This window comes from Dermatophagoides pteronyssinus, unplaced genomic scaffold, assembly GCF_027571235.1.
Source record: "Dermatophagoides pteronyssinus isolate colony J.1.1.1.1 unplaced genomic scaffold, Derpt_VIB-CSIC_2022.12 sq0002, whole genome shotgun sequence".
Classification (NCBI taxonomy): domain Eukaryota; kingdom Metazoa; phylum Arthropoda; class Arachnida; order Sarcoptiformes; family Pyroglyphidae; genus Dermatophagoides; species Dermatophagoides pteronyssinus.
The window spans coordinates 3242558-3261492 of NW_027461526.1; the positions used below are offsets into that span (position 1 = coordinate 3242558).

An 18935-nucleotide genomic window follows, 5' to 3' on the forward strand; every position below is an offset into this window, starting at 1 on the left:
ATTTGTTGTAGCAGTATGTACATTCGATAAAATGCACCGAAGACACACCTTCATTCAATCATTCAAATCATACTGCTACAACGAATAGAAAAAATAGCCCGCGTTTCATCACACACTGACAATGTGTGTGATAGAAGCATAGGTCAAGATGAAAAAGCAAACCCGAAAGTTTATTTGAACTGTTCCATCACACATCATCTGACCATTCCATCATCTTACAACCTCCTCTTTTTACTCCCTCCCCCATTATGTTCAAATCGAACGGCCAAATTGTGTGATGTTTGTGTTTGTTTTCGATCCACCAATTTGTTTCTTTGTGTATGATGATAAAATTAAAAAGATGAATTCGAACGAAACATTTTTAGATAATTTTTTACAATAAATAATTTTTGGTTTGATCCAAATTTTTGCCCTCTTCATTATTTTCATTAGCATTCCAAAAAGCTTGTCTAATTTGAAAACCTTATTTTTATGTGAATGAAAAATTGAACTGCCTATCTAATCAGGCAAACAAGCAATCAGTAAAACAAACTAAAACAAGTGACCATAACGACGATTGATCATAATCATCATCTCGGAAAATCAATGTAAATTTCAATCATCATTGTGTTCAACATCATCGATCACCTTTAGCAGCTGTCAACAGACATAAAATTTTGATTAAAATCCTTTTTGCGCAAGATATTTGAAAAAAAGAATAAAAGATGCAAAAGAATGGTAAGTAATCATTTCCTATTCCGTTATTCGATATTAATGATGATCATTCATTCAGCCATTCATGTCATGTAATAGCATTCAATTGTAGTTGTTTTTTCTGATTTGTTTTTGTTGTCAAATTTTTTTACAAAAGTGGAAATTTTTTTCAATTTTAAAAAATTTTTTCTTTGTTGTGATTTCAATTCAATGACGAATTTTTCCGGTCTTTTTTGTATGGCTTTGTTATGGCATGTGCCATGATGATGGATCCCGACGTTTACAACGCATACTCAACATCTCTATAGTCCATCATCATATTCCGCATCAATTTTGTTATTGTTGTTCAGAATTCTCGAAACACATAGGGAATATTCTTTTCCCAACAACAGCCACCACCACCTCTTTTTATATATTCCTACTATAGCGAATACACAAATGGTGTCTATGAACTTTAAATTGCTCACCAATTGAAAATTGGTTCATAAGTTTATTTGTTATTATTACAGTAAAAAATATGTTTTTTTTTCTGGTTGCGAACCAACCGAATTTTTATTATCTGATTTCTCAACTTTATTACCATCATTTCGTCGATCATTTAATCAGGTAAATGATTTTGACCGAATGAATAATCACTTTTCTCCGCTCAAAATCCTAATCAAATTTCTTTATTCGAATGGTCGGTGATGTCAATATTTCTTTTGATCTAGTTTTGAAAATCTTCATCATTTCATTTACAAACACTATATCTGTACTTATTCCATTGCAAGATCACTATCAATGGTTTAAGTAAGCTATGAATATTAGATTTTTAAAATCGTGTGTTTCGCTTTAATTTTATTTTTTGCTATTGGTATTAACCGTTTTTTTTAAAGATTTAATTCATTCAAATTCAGGTTTTGTAGTGATAGTTTAGTGTTTTACGGTTTTTCTCCGGAGATGTTACTAAATGATAACTGAATTTCGTTTTTTTTAAAAAAATCATGGATCCTGTATTTTATATTCGAATAAATGATGAGCCAAGATGAAAAATTTTACCAAATTTAGTGATGATGATCATTATTTGTTTATTCTCATCACATCAATAATGAAACGCGCTTTTTCATTCTATTGTTATTCATGTTATTATCTTTATCTTTTGTCATTTTGAATTATGAATGGTGATGTCATTTGTTCTGGAACATCATTATTCAAGAATGATAATGAAGTAACAAACAAACAGACAATATACAATGATGATGATACTATAGTTCAGGTTCGAAAGTGTTTCTTTGGCCTTTTTTCTTTACTATTTTTATATGCAACAAAAGTTGAATACTTGATTAGTGATAATGATGTATGGAAATTGTTGTATATGAAGAACGAAAAATGATGATGAGATATTGAAATTAGACAGGTGTGGTTAGTTTTGATAAATCGTATCGATGATTGACTACCATCATCTATGATGATGATGATGATTGGATTAGATTTTGTCGCGCTACTGATTGAAAATGGATTCTCTCTCTTTCTCAAAAAATTATTTTTTTCTCTTTTCTATTTTGATTTTGATTTGAAAAAATTACTCTGTCTCTTTCTCTTTATTTGCAATAAATTATTATGACTGAAAAGTTCAGTCCAGTTTTGAGAAAAAGTGAATAAATTTCACATCACCTGTTTGATGTGTTGATTCTCGATGTCAATTTTTTTTCAATTTTCAAATATTTGCTTGTTCGTTTTGTGTTCACTTGTTGTGTTTTAAGCATTATTTGTTTTTGCATTGCTGATTTATTCTTTTTTCTTTTCGGTTTTTTTCTCGTGATTTTTTTGCTGTATGCATAAAATATGGCTCCGATACAACCACAATCGATACCAATATCAATACCGGATACATTATTAGGTATAACAACAACAGCTGCCACCGCCGCTGCTACGACTGATTATACAAGTGGTGCCTATACCGCATCGACTCGACGTTATACTGGTGAGTTTCAAATAAATTCATTGATTTCCTCGCGAATTCAATTATTGTAAAGACCTAAATGAAATACTTTTGTAGAAACTAGATGGCAGATAGAAAATCTTTCAATCAATCAATCAGTGGAATTGATTATCATGAATTTAAAATTAATGAAACAGGACATGGATTTTTTATTGATTTTTTATTTGAAATGTTTATATGTTATTCAATCGATATATTTCCTTTCCATTTTTTCTGTTATAACGAAAATTATTATTCATTTCATATCTAGTATATATTGATAAATAATCATCGATTAGAATTTTGTCGTTCTGATATTTCCTTTCAATAATTTATACTCATATTTCATTGTGTGTGAAAATCATGCAATGAAAAAAGCCGTGATCATATTTTGGTAAGAAAGTTTGTGTATGAAAGTGATTACAACAACAACAACATAGTGATTTTCATCACAAAACATTTCAATTCACATATGAAATACGAAACAAAACAAATTTACAAAAAAAACGAGAACAATCTCAATGCTATTATCAACATTTATTGTTCAATCGACAATTTTTGAAAAAAATTTCATTGAAACAAAAAAAATATGTCATATAATTTGGATCACTATTCAAAAGTTATATCGTATTATTAAGATAAAGAAATATTTTTTCTTTGTTGACTTTTTTTTGATCTGCCAATCAAACTCACACCAGCTAATTTTGATTTACCTGTCAAAAAATCAACCAAAAAAGTGTATGATCGACAAAATAATATAACTGATTTTTATTTAAAAAAAATGTTTAGAAAAAAAATTGATGAAACTTTAAAAGAGTCATCATCGGCTATGACACGATGTGAGATTTTGTGTTTTATTTCATTTTGTCGATTTTACCCAAAATTTCCAAACAAATCAGACAAATTTATTTATTTACTTACTATTTATAAAAACCCTTTTTGCATATTTAACTTATCTTGATTTTGTTTTTTCTCTTCTTTTTTCTTCAACTTATATCTTGGATGACTTTTTACTTGAAAAAACTAAATATTTCATTCAAATCTTTTTTTCATTTTCATCATCATCATCATCAACCTGACCCCAATCATTGGATAAATCAATGTAAAATCGTCGCATCGTTGTATTTTTGGGTCAAATAAAAAAATTTTAGCGGTAAGTAGATTTAAAAATATTTTTTTCTCAATGTCTTATCGATAATGATCTCTCTCTGTTTGTATTAAATTATGCAAATAATCATATGACAAGATATTCTTCATAAAAAATAGCAGCTAAAAGTTAATTTGAGTTTTGTGCAATATTTGACTGATAGTATTGACACATTTCATTACTGTCATCATCATTATTATTATGGGTAATACAATACTTCCGTTTTTTTTGTTGGATGAAAAAATTGGTTATTTTATGTTCAGGATCAAGGTTGTTGTTTTGCATTTTCATTTTTGGGCGTACAATGCACGCGATCATCATGAACGATTTTACTTCTTGGATGGAATGACAGAAAAAAACCTGTCAAACATAAAAGATATAAAGTCTTTTTCCACCCATTCGATCCGAATTCTATACGAATTTCATTGATTTCCATATTTGGTCAAGATAGAAATTGCCTGTTTGTTTGATTTTCTGATTGTTTGGTTATAATGTTTTTTTCAAAACAATCGATTTCAATTGATGTTTAAACACAATTCTGTCAATCAATCATCCAATAACCGATCAATGAATATTTGATTAGCTTTCAATAACATTTTTTTATATTTTGGCAACAAGTTGTTAATTGGTGAAGGAAAAACGAGTTTCAAAACTATTCACTGATATTGACCGAATTTTCGTTATTGATCAAACAGGGAAAAATTTATTCAAAATATTTAAAAATTAACAACGACAACAACGAATATTTTTTTTGTCCATGATATTGTCATCAGTTAGTTAATTGAGTTTGTCATTTTTTGATATGGCATTCGGGATAAATGAATGAATAAACGAAAATGGCACGCAACCAGAATCATCATAATTGTTTCAAACATTTCTGATATGAGGATTACCACCCACAATAAGTTTCCGTTAGTTTTCGTGTGTGTGTCTTATTGATTGAAGTTGATTATGTACAATGGATAGAATAAAAGGAATTGTATATATGTTTGCTTAGAACTTGGTTTAGATTCATTTATTCATCCATTTTTATCGTGAAGTAAACTGACTAACATCGAAAGGGATTTCAAAATCCTTAGATTTTATACGACTTAGAATTCGATTGGTTGTTTTTTCATTGAATTTGAAAAATCATGATGAATGTTTTTCGTTCGACACCATCAAAACCTGCACGGCCAAAAGAATTATCGACTGGTTCAAGTGGTGGTAATGCTAAGCAAGCATCAAATTTTCAATCGTTAATGGTTGGTTGGGAAAACAATACTAACATAGGGAAAGGTATTCAATCATCGACTACAATATCCTATCCAGTTGTATCAAAAAATGATGCACAGCAGCAAGCATCTCGAACATCGGTTGCATCCAATACAATCATTACCGTAACGCCAACATCTCAAAATGGTCAAAAATCTGTACCAACTTCACCGATGATTGATTCAATAGCAACTAGGCCAAATTCAATATTTTCCACACAAAATTATCATCGTTCATCATCGAATCTTTATTCACCACAACCTTCGTTGACCTCTTCTCCATCAACTAATCATCACCCAATGTCATTCACACCGATTACATTTTCTACTATTTATCAACCATCAGCATCATCGTCGTCAAGTGTTCGTAATGCATCACTTCGTGAACAATTTATGAACAACGGAAATGTATCTACGATACAGGCAACAACACCTACGTCAAATTCGAATTATTTAAACGTTCCGATAAGAGAGTATCGATCACAATCACAACAACTACATGATGATGATCATCATCATCAGCAACCAATCATTACACATAATTTTGATGGTTCTTCAACAAAAATGGCAACGACACCTTCGTATGGAGGTGGCTATCGTTTTGCCGGTGTTGAACGTCTAGCGCAGCGTGGTAATGTTTATGGTACATCGATATTGAATACGTCATCAAGTTTATCTCGCGGAAAAATTCATGATTTATGCGATGATGATGAGATTAATATTAATAATAATCCGAGTAAAAATGATGCCGTAAGTCTTCGAATACTGCTGCTATTTTTTATACAAAATAAACAAAGATTAAAAAATATCCAGAATTAAATATTCAAATTATTTCTTGATATTAATTCATGTTTTCTTTTTTATCGCTCAATTCAAAACGTGAATATTATTTTCGCGATTCTTCATCACCAACCTCGACAATAAGTAACGGAACTAAAGATTATACTCGTGATCGACTGGAATCAATGGGATTCTCAAGCCGAAACACCGATGACTTGAAGTCATCAAGTCTTACTAAAGATGGTGAACATTTTGTTGGATTTTCACATCTTCCAAATCAGATACACCGAAAAACAATCAAAAAAGGATTCGAATTCACATTGATGGTTGTTGGTGAGTCTGGTCTAGGTAAATCAACATTGGTGAATTCAATGTTTTTGACCGATATCTATTCACCGGAATATCCTGGTCCATCGAAGCGTGCTGCCAAAACTGTCGAAGTGGAACAAACTCGTGTATCATTGAAAGAAAAATCCGTTAATCTTTATCTCAGCATTGTGGATACACCTGGATATGGAACTGCTGTGGATAATACGAATTGTTGGCAACCGATAGTTAATTTTATTGAATCAAGATATGAAGAATATCTGAATGCAGAAACACGTGTTCATCGAACTCACATTCAGGATAATAGAGTTCATTGTTGCTTATATTTTATTGCTCCATCGGGACATTCATTGAAACCGATTGATATTCAATTCATGCTACATCTCCATGATAAAGTCAATATTATACCTGTCATTGCGAAAGCTGATGCATTTACACCCGAAGAATTGTCAGCATTCAAGAAAAATGTAATAAAAATATACCTTGTTTTTTGTTAACTAATTTTTATTCTCTATCTCTATAGATAATGAATGAAATCAATGTGAATAAGATAAAAATCTATGACTTTCCTGAGCCAGAAGATGAAGAGGAAAGTAAATTATTGAAATCTTTCAAAAGTCGTGTTCCGTTTGCAGTGGTCGGAAGTAACTATGTTCTTGAAGTGGCTGGTGAGCGTAAACGTGGTCGTAAATATCCATGGGGTTTGGTCGAAAGTATGTTTTTTGAGCATGTGATATCGGAATTAGAGTTGATTGATTCTTTTTTTTGACAGTCGAAAGTTTGGAACATTGCGATTTTCATGCATTACGTAATTTATTGATTCGACATTATATGTTAGATTTAATTGAAACAACCAATAATGTTCATTATGAAAATTATCGCTGCCGTAAATTGACTGGTATTTCACCTGAAATGGCACTCAAAGGCAAAGATAACAAGTATGTCTGATTTTATCAATTTTATTTATTTTTTGCTTTCTTTGCTTCACATATTTCCTTCTCTTTCTCTGTTTTATCTTTTTCATTATTTTATATTGAATTCTTTCTTTTCATAAAATTCTTGATTGATATATAACACTAAAAAGTGTTTGCGATCATGGCAGTAACAAAAATTCAAAATCTACAATGGTGTTCTGGTAAGCTCTGTCCGAACCAGTTGTCAGTGACTTTAGTCTTATCAACACCTTGTTACCAAATTGAAATTTTTTAATTTGTCCCTTTTTCATTATCACCTGTTTTCGTATTTTCCTTTCATAACTTTTGCTTTTTTAAAATTGTTTGCTTTTCAAATTTCATGAATGAATTATTCGTGTTTTATTTCATAATACAGGAATCCATTAGCGCAAATGGAAGAAGAGAAAAAAGAACATGATGTAAAAATGAAACGTATGGAAATCGAAATGGAACAAGTTTTTGAACAAAAAGTCAAAGAAAAACTCCATAAACTCAAAGAAACGGAAGAAGAGGTTTCGTATAATATTTGATGATTAGGAGTTTATCTTTATTAATTATTGTTTGTATTAAATCAAATTAGTACATGAGAAGACATGAGGAAATGGCTAAAAAATTAGAACAACAACGACAAGAAGTGGATGAAAGAAGGGCTGCATTTGAAAAGGAGAAAGCAGCGTTCGAATTAGTATCGAAAGATATGGAAGAGATTCGCCGTGTGAATACACTGGATCTCAATATGAAAGAGTAAGTATTGATTGTTAATTACTTTTTTCACATAGTCCCTTAATTCCTACTGATCTATTTCACATTGTGTCTTTCTCGAAGTCGATTTGAATATTTGTGTTTGTGAATGTGTGTTTAATCCGAATTTCGTTCCATAATTCGACACCAAATACCCTTTTGCCTGCCCATTCTCTATTTTTATGTTATGTTGTTTTTTGCATTCTTTTTTCTTTTGACTGATTAGATTTTCTTTTTTTTTGTTGCCATTTCAATTTTTTTCCTTAATTCATTTCCTACCGATTATCTTTCCTGGTATTACCAATTTTCCCCAATCAACCAAATAAACCAAAAACAAAACAAAAAATGAAACAGGAATTCGAAATCATGCATCGATATTCGAACCGATAGGCTGGCCTATATACCAAAGAATGCCCTGAAATTTGGTGGTCTGAAAAAAGCATTCATTTTTTCCACCATACGTAAACAATGAGAATCAATATTAATTTAATCAATCATCAATTTTTTAAATTATTTCACTTGAAAAATTTTGCATTTTTTGTTTGCTGCCTGCTTTTGTTATTTTTTCTCATGTTCTTTTGTTATGATATGTGATTCGCCAATATTTTTTTCTTTCATCAAAAACAAGTATGAGAAAGGCCAAATATTTTATTTCATTTTTTCTTTGGTTCGTCGTCAACATCACCATTATTATTATGTATTCATCACTAAAAGGGACCAATCTAATTTTTTTTAATAATTGCAATTTTTAACTAATTTAAATAAATGTTTGTTTTTTCAATCTTTTGTCATAGTCTACAATTGGATGGATCCAAAAATAAGGAAAAGAAAAAGAAAGGTCTTTTTTGAAAAAAAACGCCAAACATTTTTGACCAAAAAAGTTGACATTCTAATCATCTTTATTCAGTGGCTATACATATGACATTTTTCTATCAAGTTTTGATTTATCATCATCTTTCCAAAATTGTTTCTATGGTGTACATGTTTATGGATGTATGGATGGTTGGTTGATTGCTGAATCCATGCTCAACATCATTATTTCATTTTTACATTCTCAAGCCCGCTTTTTTCTATTTTCAACTTTATTCATCTAGTAAAGATGAAAAGATTTATATAGATTCTTTTCAAATTTAAATTAACCGAAAAAACGAAAAACATTCAATTGATAATCGATAATAATTTACTTTGAAAAAGAAACAAAAAAATTATTCCAACAAACTCTTTTTGTTGCTTTGCTTTGATTTCTTTAATTTTTAAAAATAAATAAAATCTTTTACGAATCTAAATAAAATAAATGTGAAACAATGTCAAAACTTAGAGTATGTTTTTATTTCAATAGTAAAAATCAATAAATAACGAAAATGTCACAGGAAAATTGGAAAAATCACATATATATGGATGGTTACATATGAACAAATATAAAATTCTACTTATAATTCTTTTTTCGGTTGGTTATTATTTGATTGTACATTGAAATATTGTAGAAATGAATCGGCCGTACGTAATGTATTATCATATTCGGGAAATCTATGTCCATCGTTATAAAGTAACAATGTTGGATAGCTATCGATTTTTTCCATTGTACAAAGTTTTTCCTGTATAGAACAATCAACTTTGGCCACTTTTAATGAATTCGGTGGCGCAGTAATACTGAATTTATCCCATTCAGATTTCATCTGACGACAGTGTTTACTCCATGGTACAGTAAAATGAACAAACGTCCAACCCGAATCGGTAATCATTTTGAAATTGTCTGAATTCAGTAGTAAGACATTGGAACTTTTTTTACGATAATCAATTTCTAATTCTTCAATACCGGAATCCACATCAGAATATTTTTTCAATAATTTTTCCAATTCAAAATCGGTCAATTGAGAATTAATAAAGGATTTAATGTGATCTAATTCATGGGAACCTTTATAACGTGCAACAATTTTGCCATTTGATATCCATAATAATGTTGGATATTCTTTAATCTTGAATTGCATTTTACATGTATAGATATTTTCCTGACAATTTATCTGTGATATTTTGACCTGTTCATTATTTTCTAATGATTTGGCAATCATCTCCCATTTTGGTTTTAGATTCTGACAATGTGAACACCATGGTGCATAAAAATTAACAAAATGTTGTCCATGACTTAGGAACAAAGATGAATCATCATCTGTTAATTCGTAAAGGCCATTTTTAGCTTTCAATGGCATTATAGTGAATCCTCTTTCTTCTCCTGATGTCGTTGCATCCGTTTCATCGATCGATTCATCGGGTTGTTGTTCTTTTTGTGAATCTTGAAACCCAAATCGAGTGATCTGTTTCATTAGAAACATATCCAATGAATTTCGATCGTATTCTTTCGATTCATAATTCATTTCGATTCGTGTTATCTTATTAATTTCAACATATAATTTTGCCATTGGTAACTCTTGGATATCTTCACGTGAACAAAGATCACGATTTACGCTACAATCAACACGACCTACATTGACTTCAGCAAAAAATTGTACATTATCCAGACGATTTTCAAAGGATTTCCAATCGGATAATACTTGTACACATTGTTTACATGATGATCTATTCGAATAGAAAATGGTTTAATCGATAATAAAAAATAAATACATAGAATATACATACTCTGATGAATAGAATAAAACGAATAGATATTTTTGATTTTTATCCCATTCATCAAAATCATTTGTAGTTAATTCTTTAGATTTAACTTGATGAACAATAAATTGTATGATAATAATAATGTTGATAATAATGGAACAGATAGAAAAACGGATATTTTTGTTTCCAGGCATTTTCGAGGAGATCGTGATAAACCAAACGATTAGATTGATTAGAAAAGAATTAAAAATAGATGAAAAAAAGTAATTCAAACAACAATGAAAAAGAAAAAACTCCCAAATTTATCAATAATTGGTCATCTGATTATCGAAATGATGGAAAACAGAAATTAATCAATTTGGAATCTTCATCGTCACTGCTGATTGTATATATACAATCTATTATGGAGCATGTAATTTAATTGAATTCAATAAATAGCTACGCCATCTAAGGGTAGGTAGTATAATCAATGAGAAAAAATTGATTTGAAAATGGATCCATATTCTGGAGAATCAAAATTGGTTTTTAATTGTATTTTTAAGAAAATAAAAAATAAATTGGCAATTAAAGTTTTTATTTTCGAACAAAAGAAAAGTAAAATATCAATAAAATTGTTGCTGTTGTTGTTGCATTGGATATAAATTGTGTCAAAATAATTATTGCAGTGTGAAATCGAGTAGAATTTTTTTTTTGTTCGTTTTGTTTCCAAACAATGATTCAATATATATTTTTCAATTTACCTTTAAAAATGGAATTTGTTGAAATCAATCAAGAATTTGATTTATGATGTGTTAACGAATTCTTTTCGTTTTCGTTAGTGTGAACATCATTTTTTTTCTCATTTTGATTTTGAAATTCCTTTATGTATTATTTTTATGAAAGAAAAAATTAAACAAAATTTCCACCTGAATCAACAACAAAAGATTCAGTCGCACTTATCCCAATCACACATGTTATTATTTGTGTTAGATAAAAAAATGCTCTCTTGATCCTTCCGTTCGTTCGCTGTGATGATGTGACAATTAAATTTTTTTGTTTTGTTTAATTTCATTCTTTTTTTCAGTGTGTCCGAATTTGCAGAAAATAAAACCAATTGAGAAAATTTTTTGTTCAAAAAAAATTTCAATTCATCAATTCGTTTGATCAAAATCTCTTCATTTTTTCATCAAACACTTATGTGTAATGATGATAACAACAAGAGTGTTGATGTGTGGTGTATACATACGGCATTCATTCATTCATTCGTTGTCAGCCATTGATGGTAATTTAAAAAGAATTTTCTTTCAATTTCGAATAGGAAGAAGAAGTTGAAAATAAATTCATTCATTGTATAGAAGATGCAGAGCACAAAGAGAATAAAATAACCAAAAAAAAATTGTCATTGCGATCGTCATCGAATTTTATTTTTTAATATTCTTTTTCCAGTCAAAAGAATCTTGAAAAATATTAGATTTTTTAATTTCTCTTCTTTGGCGTTCATTCGTCTCCCCTGTTTCTCATTTTTTTCTTTTTCATCAATTTCTACGATAACAACACACACATATATTCGGAAAACGGAATTATAAACGGAATGAACATCGGGAAAAAAATTTTAATAAAATTCAAATTTTTAATTTAAAAAAGCTTTTCAACAGTACACATTTTGCTTTTTTAAAAATTGAATACGCCAAAAGCTACTATATATAAATTTTTGAAAAAAAAACAGAATCTAATCTAATCGAATGAATCAATCGATCCGGCTGCTGCTTAAATGGGGGAAAAGAGCGATGAAAAAAATAAGAATATAGCTTGCTCCATAACAAAATGGTAGAAAATGACTAGCTATACATTTTGGAATTATTGTTTGGTGGAAATGGAAATAGAAACTAAAATCAAAATCGAAAAAATTGCAACAACAAAAAGAAAAAATCCCAAAAAAATGTTATTTTACAACAATGACAAGCTGATTCATTCATTTATCCCTCTCCATCCCTCAATTTCATCATGATGATGATGTGAAATATTCAGCTCTATGCATCATAAGTATGTATAATGAATGAATTTAATTCTTTTTTCTTCATCATTTTACCAGAATACAGAATATTCTTTTATCGACAATGATGAAGATCTACATTCACTAACATATATGAGGATAAGATAGTTAATGGAATATTTTGTTATTGAATAATGTTAGTGATGTTTTGATGTTGATGTGATGAGAGTAAGTGGGTGGATAAGTGAATAGCAAAAAGAAAAAAGTTGGTCTGCACAAAATTACATTCAAATTTTTTTTTTTTGGCATTGTCATTTAATATTCAAAAATTTTTTATTTTTCCTTCCCCATCAAGTTGATTATCAATTCGGGATGATTTTTAATGGTTGGATTTTTTTTTCTTCTGTCTTCATCATTCTCCACATCGTTCGTACTTTTTTACATTAAATTTTTTTTCTTCCATAAGAGATGCCTGAAAATGATGCTTGAATAGCTAAAAGCCTATAAGGCAGATGATGCAAAATGTGATGGAATTATTTTCAACAGAACTATTATGCAGAGTTATATTCTATTTTTTTACTTTTAACCATCATCATCATCAACAGCCATCATTATTATTCGAATCTAAACATTTATCTTCGGAATTGATAAAAAAAAGTTAAAAATTAGGTTTGGAAATTTCAATCATTAAATGAAGGCAAGTAAAAGAAAAGAATCGATTCTTCAAATTTGTTTTTTTAAACATTTCTTCTCAAACCAATAACCACTGACATTAAAGAAATATATTCAAAAAGAATTTGAATGATGATGGAATTTTGAGAAACAAAATTTTGAGTTTTAAAGGAAAAAAAATAAAACATTTTTTAAAATAAAAATTTTAACATTCTCTGTGTGTGTGTGAATTTTAAACAAATCAATTTCATTGAAATATTTACTGTTGTTGTAGTCGGTATTGTCAGTGATGATAATGTCAAATAAATATTTGCAAAAAAATGTCTTAATATAAAATAAATTAAATTTTAAATTAAACTTTTTTTATAGCATCCATCCTATCTTTTTTCTCAAATAGCATTTTTATTCCAGAAAAAAATAAAAATAAAAATTCAACTCAGTATTCTTTGAATATATGATTGAAATTGAATTTTAAAAGTTCTAACAATGATGATGTATGATAATGTCAAACAAGAATGACACATTTTAAAGAATTTTATAGCAAAAAAATGAAAAAAAACTTTATCAGATTCAAGGAATTCATATCGATCAACAACAGAAAAAAAATTCAGATTTATTATGATGATAAACAGCAATATCAACGAAAGAAAAAATATAAAAAGCAAAATGCAAAAAATTCAACAAAATCTAATTATAATTTTCATTCAAATTCAGTGATTTCAGTCAACCATCAAGATGAAAAAAAGAAAATCTAAATAATAATAAAGTAAAGGGTTGTAGGCAGTACCCGAACAAAAATAAAGAAAAAAAAATTCTCATTATTCATGAATATAGCGAAAAAAAGTGAGAGAATATTTTGTAAAAGATTTTTAGTAGTTGAATGATGTGTATGCGCACGTAATTCCAACCCTATCTAACTATCTATTATGCAATGATGATGCATTCAGTCCAAACACTGTGTACAGCCCAATTAAAATGAAAAAATTCTGTTAGTATGGAAAAAAAGCCTATGGAGATTCGCATATTTAAAATGGTATAGAATTTAATGTTCAACCCGTTTTCTTTATTATCATTGTTAGAATTCATTTATATTATGATAGAGAAAAAAAATAATGTAGGCTTCAATGAATTTGTACACCCCAATTTTCATAATAATAAATAAATCTCAGGAATAAAGAATGGGTAAAACATTCTTTCACCACTTATACATAAAGTATGTTGGAAAAAAAAGATGGTATCTTTTTACCCGCCTTCGTATATTAATGGAAAAAGGCATTTATTTAAATTAAAATTCTCATTTTTTTAAAGCATCCATTCCAAAAAAAAGGATAGGGGAACAGAATTTTGCATAAAACTTGTGATAAATTATGTTTAAATTTGAATGAAAAAAAAACAAAATATTGTTGAATTGAAAATAAACTAATGATGATGATGATCAAATGTCAAATGATAATGATAATAAATAGTGTAGTAATGACAAAAACACTGTGATTAGATAATTTTAATGTAATATGTATGAGGATTTTAAAATGATTTGTCCACTGGTCAATGGATGGCGTATATCTAATCATTCTTAGGAACGATTCATGAAAAAATTCTCACTTATCCACCTTATGAAATATATAGTGAATAAAATGATACAAACAAATATTTGATTGATTGTAAAAAGATTCAATAACACATTGTGGAAAAAATTGATCAAATCCAGAAAGATTTTTTTTATCCCTGGTGCGTTTCATACAAAATGAATGTTTTTTTTCGAAATGAATCAACAGAGCAAAATATAAAAAAGGAAAAAGTAAAAAACGTACACCAAATGACCACTACGCACCTCTACAAATTATATTGAAAATAGAGAATAAATTTTCAAAAACAATTTCAAAACTTTTTTAATTGAATTTTACTGAATTTATTCTTTCTCTCACTTCATTCGTTCAGACAACAACAACAAAACACTCTATATATTTTGATTGTGATCATAACCGAATATTATATAAACGCATCAAAACAAGAAAAAAAATAACAACAATTTAGTTTGGTTTTCAAAAACAAAATAATGGTCATTGTGTTCAACTTTATTTTCAGTTATCAAAAGCCGTTATTCGTTACACCATTGATTTCGGTAACACATATATCGGGAAATCAATGCGAAACAAAACTGAAGGGAGAAAAAAGAACGTTGGAAATTAATTTAAAATTTTAATTTATCTACAATGACGATGAAGATGATGATGATTCAAGTGAATCAAATACACAAACACATATAAAATTGATGATGATCCATTTGGGTATATAAACTTTTTTTTTGGAAAAAAATCATGGCCATTGAAATCGTATTAATGATGATCATTTGAAAAAAAATCATATGGCTTTCTTCAAATACATTATGGTCATCAGTTTCTCAATACACACACCATATATATCACATCAAGATCGATTAAAATGAAATCAGGCAAAAAAATTTTGTTATTTTCGAATCCATGACGATGATCCGGAATTCATTCAGAGTCTGAATGAGTGAATGTTAAAAAAAAAGAATGGAAAAGTGGAAAGAAACATTTTTATTGTTAATTGTTTGACGCTACATTTACACCGGGTCTGTATTAATGTCTATTTGATATGGATCTCTATGGGCACATTTATTTTTACTCTCTTTCTCTCACACACTTCTTATTCGTGTTTGTCACAATTTTCTTTATTGGTCAAGTCAATTTAACTTTGTTACTTATTCGAACAGAAAAAAATCGATCCGAATATGCTGCTTTTTTCCAATTGATTAATTATTTGATTTTTTCTTTTTGATTTTGATTTTATGGCAAAAAAGAATTATTCTTATCTTCCTCATACGCAACGAATTCAATTGAAACTTTGGTAAAGTTACAAAACGAAAGACTACAGACAAACAAGTAGAACAATGAACAGAATATCTATCATAAAAATGGGGATGCTAAGAGCTGAAAGGGTTTAATTAATAGGTCCATTCGATTAATGCCATGCGAACAATACAAAGCAACAATACTAAAATGGAAACGGATTAGTTAGTGATGATGGGAAAATTGTTGTGCGCAATCATCATTAGCAAAAAAACGATACATTAAGATGCGAAATATCTATGTATGTATGTATATGGCAGCCATACACAAACACGCCTTCTATTCTGGCAATTACAAAGAAAACAAAAATAAAAATAAAACAGGCAAGAATTGTTAGAATTATATAGCATTTAATGAATAAGGCAAAAACACTATACAATGAATGAATGAATGAATGTGAATAAAGAGCGCATGAAGAAAGGAGTGAACATTTTGTATTTAACTAACGAACTAAACTAACTAACTAACTATCTTTAACGAATGTAAAATGAATGAATAAATGAATGAGATGAAACACAACAACTATTAGCGAAAACAAGAATGTTCATTACATTTACAATGATGAGAGAATAGCGAACCAAAAAAAAAGGATAGATCAAAAGAATTCTATTATCAACTGTAATTATCATCAACATGTAATTGTGTAGATGATGAGAAAAAACTGGGCGTCTTCATTATATTTAGTGTTTTAACATAGCAGATGTGCAAATATATTTTTATATATAGTTAATTGATGTTTCAAAAAAAATTACAAATTATATCAGAATAAAAACCAATCAAAGAACAAAGATCTTTGAAACGCATATATAACTGAGAATGACGCCCAAATAATGAATGAATTGATGCAAAAAAAAAGAACCAATGAAAATGATGAATAAAACTGGAAAAAGAAAAGAAAATTGATGTTATTTTGAATATGCCATTTACAAAGAATCATATAACTAAAACAAAGAAGACGTGTTTTTTCTTCTTGAAATTTGTGATGTGTATATGACGTTTATTTATTTATTTGTTTATTTCGTTTGTTTGTTCGTATGTAAATGGCGCCCGAAAAAAGAAATTTCATTTTGTTTGCCATTTTTTGTCGTTGTTGTCTGTGTTCACCAAAAATGAACAACGATGATAAATGTGCAATTAATTATAATAGAATCATGTTATTTTACTTTTTTTTCCTCTTGATGAATATAAAGAATAGCAAATAAGAAGAAGAAGAAAACCTACTACAAACAAACAAATAAAAAAAAAAGATGCGTGAATGTAAAATGAAAGAAATGAGATACAAAAAAAAAAAAAAAAAAAAAAATACAAGACTAAAGAATTTCGATAAATTGGCTTTAGTTGTACAAGAATATTTTGACGTTTTTTCGTTGTTGTTTTCATTCTACTGTTCGTTTCGTTGTCTACATTACTTATACTACTACCCAATGTCATGATGATCAGAATTTCATTCCAGAACCAGAGGGAATCGTAAATGTAAAACCCAACAAAAAAAACAAAAACAAACGAAAGATAACAAGACATGCAAAACAGTAAAATTACATTTATTTATTTTGACAAAAAAAAATCAAAAAAAAAACATTAATGCAATGTGCATCACATTCATTCATTCAATTCTTGTTGATGTTTTTTCTTTTTCGATCATAGATAGAGAGGAAAAAATACTAACTGAAACAAGAAACATGATTAAGATTTGAGCTTGTTTTGTTTTGTTTTTTCATTTTATTTTATTTATTTATTTCGTAACAACTCAACAAAATAAGACAAAAAAAACAAAACACAATAATGATGATGATTCTTGCATACATTTTTTGAAATGTTTTTCTTTTTTTTCAGATCTTTTATGAAAATGAAAATGGCATCTTTTTTGCCTCGCTCATCTCAAAAAGAGATGTGTTTGTACATAAATTTTTCATAAATTTTCTTTGACTTTTTTCCTTGTTTCATAAATTTGGTTTTCTTCCGACAAACAAACAAACAAACACAAAAAATTGTCAGAATTTTTTCATCTTATACGCTTTGTTTTGTCTAAATATCATAAATAAAAACATTTTCTCAAATAGAGAAATGAAATAAATATTGACAAACTAATTTTAATGGCAAAGAAAAATCCTAACATAGCAGAATCGATAATCGATTAATCAGTTAAGAAAGAAATGAAAAAAGTCACAAAGTTGAAAGCATTGAATGATCGAATATTATTAAACAAGACAAAACAAAACAAATATCGAAATCAAAAACCTGAATGCAACTCGAATAATAATCATCATCATCATCTGAAAGAAAGAAAGAAAGAAAGATGTATATAATTGATAATCAAATGTTGTCAATGATAAAATATTACTATACCATGACATTGGGCCATCATTATCCAGAGAAAAATATATTTTTTATTTTTGATCCATGATGATGATTTTTTTCTCCTGGTCATCATTATCTGCACGCCTTTACATATCCAAGCCTATGATGTTTAGTTATTAATAGTTTCGTTTTTATTCCATTTTTTTCTCATACACAAACAACAACAACAGCAACAGAGAAAAAAAGGAATCACCATCAGCATGAATTTTGAATATTTTTTTCAGCAATTGATAATTCTCTTTTATTTTCAAAGAAAAACTATCATTAAATAGATGGAATAAATAAATAAATGTTAAAGATAATGCAACATTTGCATTTCGACCAAGAAAAAATAGGAAAAAAAATTTACAGTTGCAAAGTTTTAAAAAAAGAGTGAAAAAAACTAATGTCATATCATCATCATCATCATATGATAATGATTATTTTGATTTTTTTTGGGAGGGGGTGCTACATAATTCTTTCCAGAAACTTTCTTCCAGTAGAAAAGAATAAAAAAAACATTATTCAACATAAACAAACAAAAATATATCATCATTGGTGAATCCCGCATTATTTGTGAAAATATCCATTTATTTTCCATATTTTTTCATACTTAA

The 18935-nt window shown here is 28.5% G+C and overlaps 3 protein-coding genes across 8 annotated transcripts; 2 read left to right on the plus strand and 1 right to left on the minus strand.

The window, feature by feature from the left end:
* Positions 1 to 132: 132 nt before the first annotated feature.
* Positions 133 to 9070, plus strand: LOC113788519 (septin-7-like). Of its 6 annotated transcripts, none has more exons than XM_075824904.1 (9): positions 133 to 717; positions 2573 to 2656; positions 5918 to 6627; positions 6684 to 6873; positions 6933 to 7098; positions 7245 to 7295; positions 7490 to 7625; positions 7694 to 7857; positions 8209 to 8635. In XM_075824904.1, the coding sequence occupies exons 1-9, from the start codon at positions 705 to 707 to the stop codon at positions 8324 to 8326; spliced, it is 1632 nt and encodes a 543-aa protein (XP_075681019.1). In that variant the 5' UTR covers positions 133 to 704; the 3' UTR covers positions 8327 to 8635. The 6 variants fall into 6 exon arrangements, with proteins under 6 accessions (XP_075681019.1, XP_075681022.1, XP_075681021.1 ...); XM_075824906.1 differs by lacking the exon at positions 8209 to 8635 and adding an exon at positions 8649 to 9070 and having other exon boundaries at positions 139 to 717; XM_075824909.1 differs by lacking the exon at positions 133 to 717 and adding an exon at positions 1164 to 1299.
* On the plus strand, positions 2899 to 5911 carry LOC142644827 (uncharacterized). Its single transcript, XM_075824910.1, has 2 exons — positions 2899 to 3492; positions 3805 to 5911. Exon 2 carries the CDS (start codon positions 4934 to 4936, stop codon positions 5870 to 5872), a length of 939 nt encoding a protein of 312 aa, XP_075681025.1. The 5' UTR covers positions 2899 to 3492; positions 3805 to 4933; the 3' UTR covers positions 5873 to 5911.
* Positions 9071 to 9161: 91 nt separating the features above from the next.
* On the minus strand, positions 9162 to 10863 carry LOC113788974 (thioredoxin domain-containing protein 5-like). Its single transcript, XM_027338455.2, has 2 exons — positions 10489 to 10863; positions 9162 to 10428 (listed from the first exon to the last, which is right to left on the minus strand). Exons 1-2 carry the CDS (start codon positions 10656 to 10658, stop codon positions 9285 to 9287), a joined length of 1314 nt encoding a protein of 437 aa, XP_027194256.2. The 5' UTR covers positions 10659 to 10863; the 3' UTR covers positions 9162 to 9284.
* Between the last annotated feature and the right edge of the window lie 8072 nt (positions 10864 to 18935).

Bases quoted from the DNA above. Each gene is read 5' to 3' on its own strand.
- LOC113788519 (XM_075824904.1), top strand. The intron at 6,874-6,932 runs GTATGTTTTTTG...TTTTTTTGACAG, and splicing joins TCCATGGGGTTTGGTCGAAA to TCGAAAGTTTGGAACATTGC. The intron at 7,099-7,244 runs GTATGTCTGATT...AACACTAAAAAG, and splicing joins CTCAAAGGCAAAGATAACAA to TGTTTGCGATCATGGCAGTA.
- LOC142644827 (XM_075824910.1), top strand. From the start codon at position 4,934: ATGATGAATGTTTTTCGTTCGACACCATCAAAACCTGCACGGCCAAAA.
- LOC113788974 (XM_027338455.2), bottom strand. From the start codon at position 10,658: ATGCCTGGAAACAAAAATATCCGTTTTTCTATCTGTTCCATTATTATC. The intron at 10,429-10,488 runs GTATGTATATTC...CTATTCGAATAG, and splicing joins GTTTTATTCTATTCATCAGA to ATCATCATGTAAACAATGTG.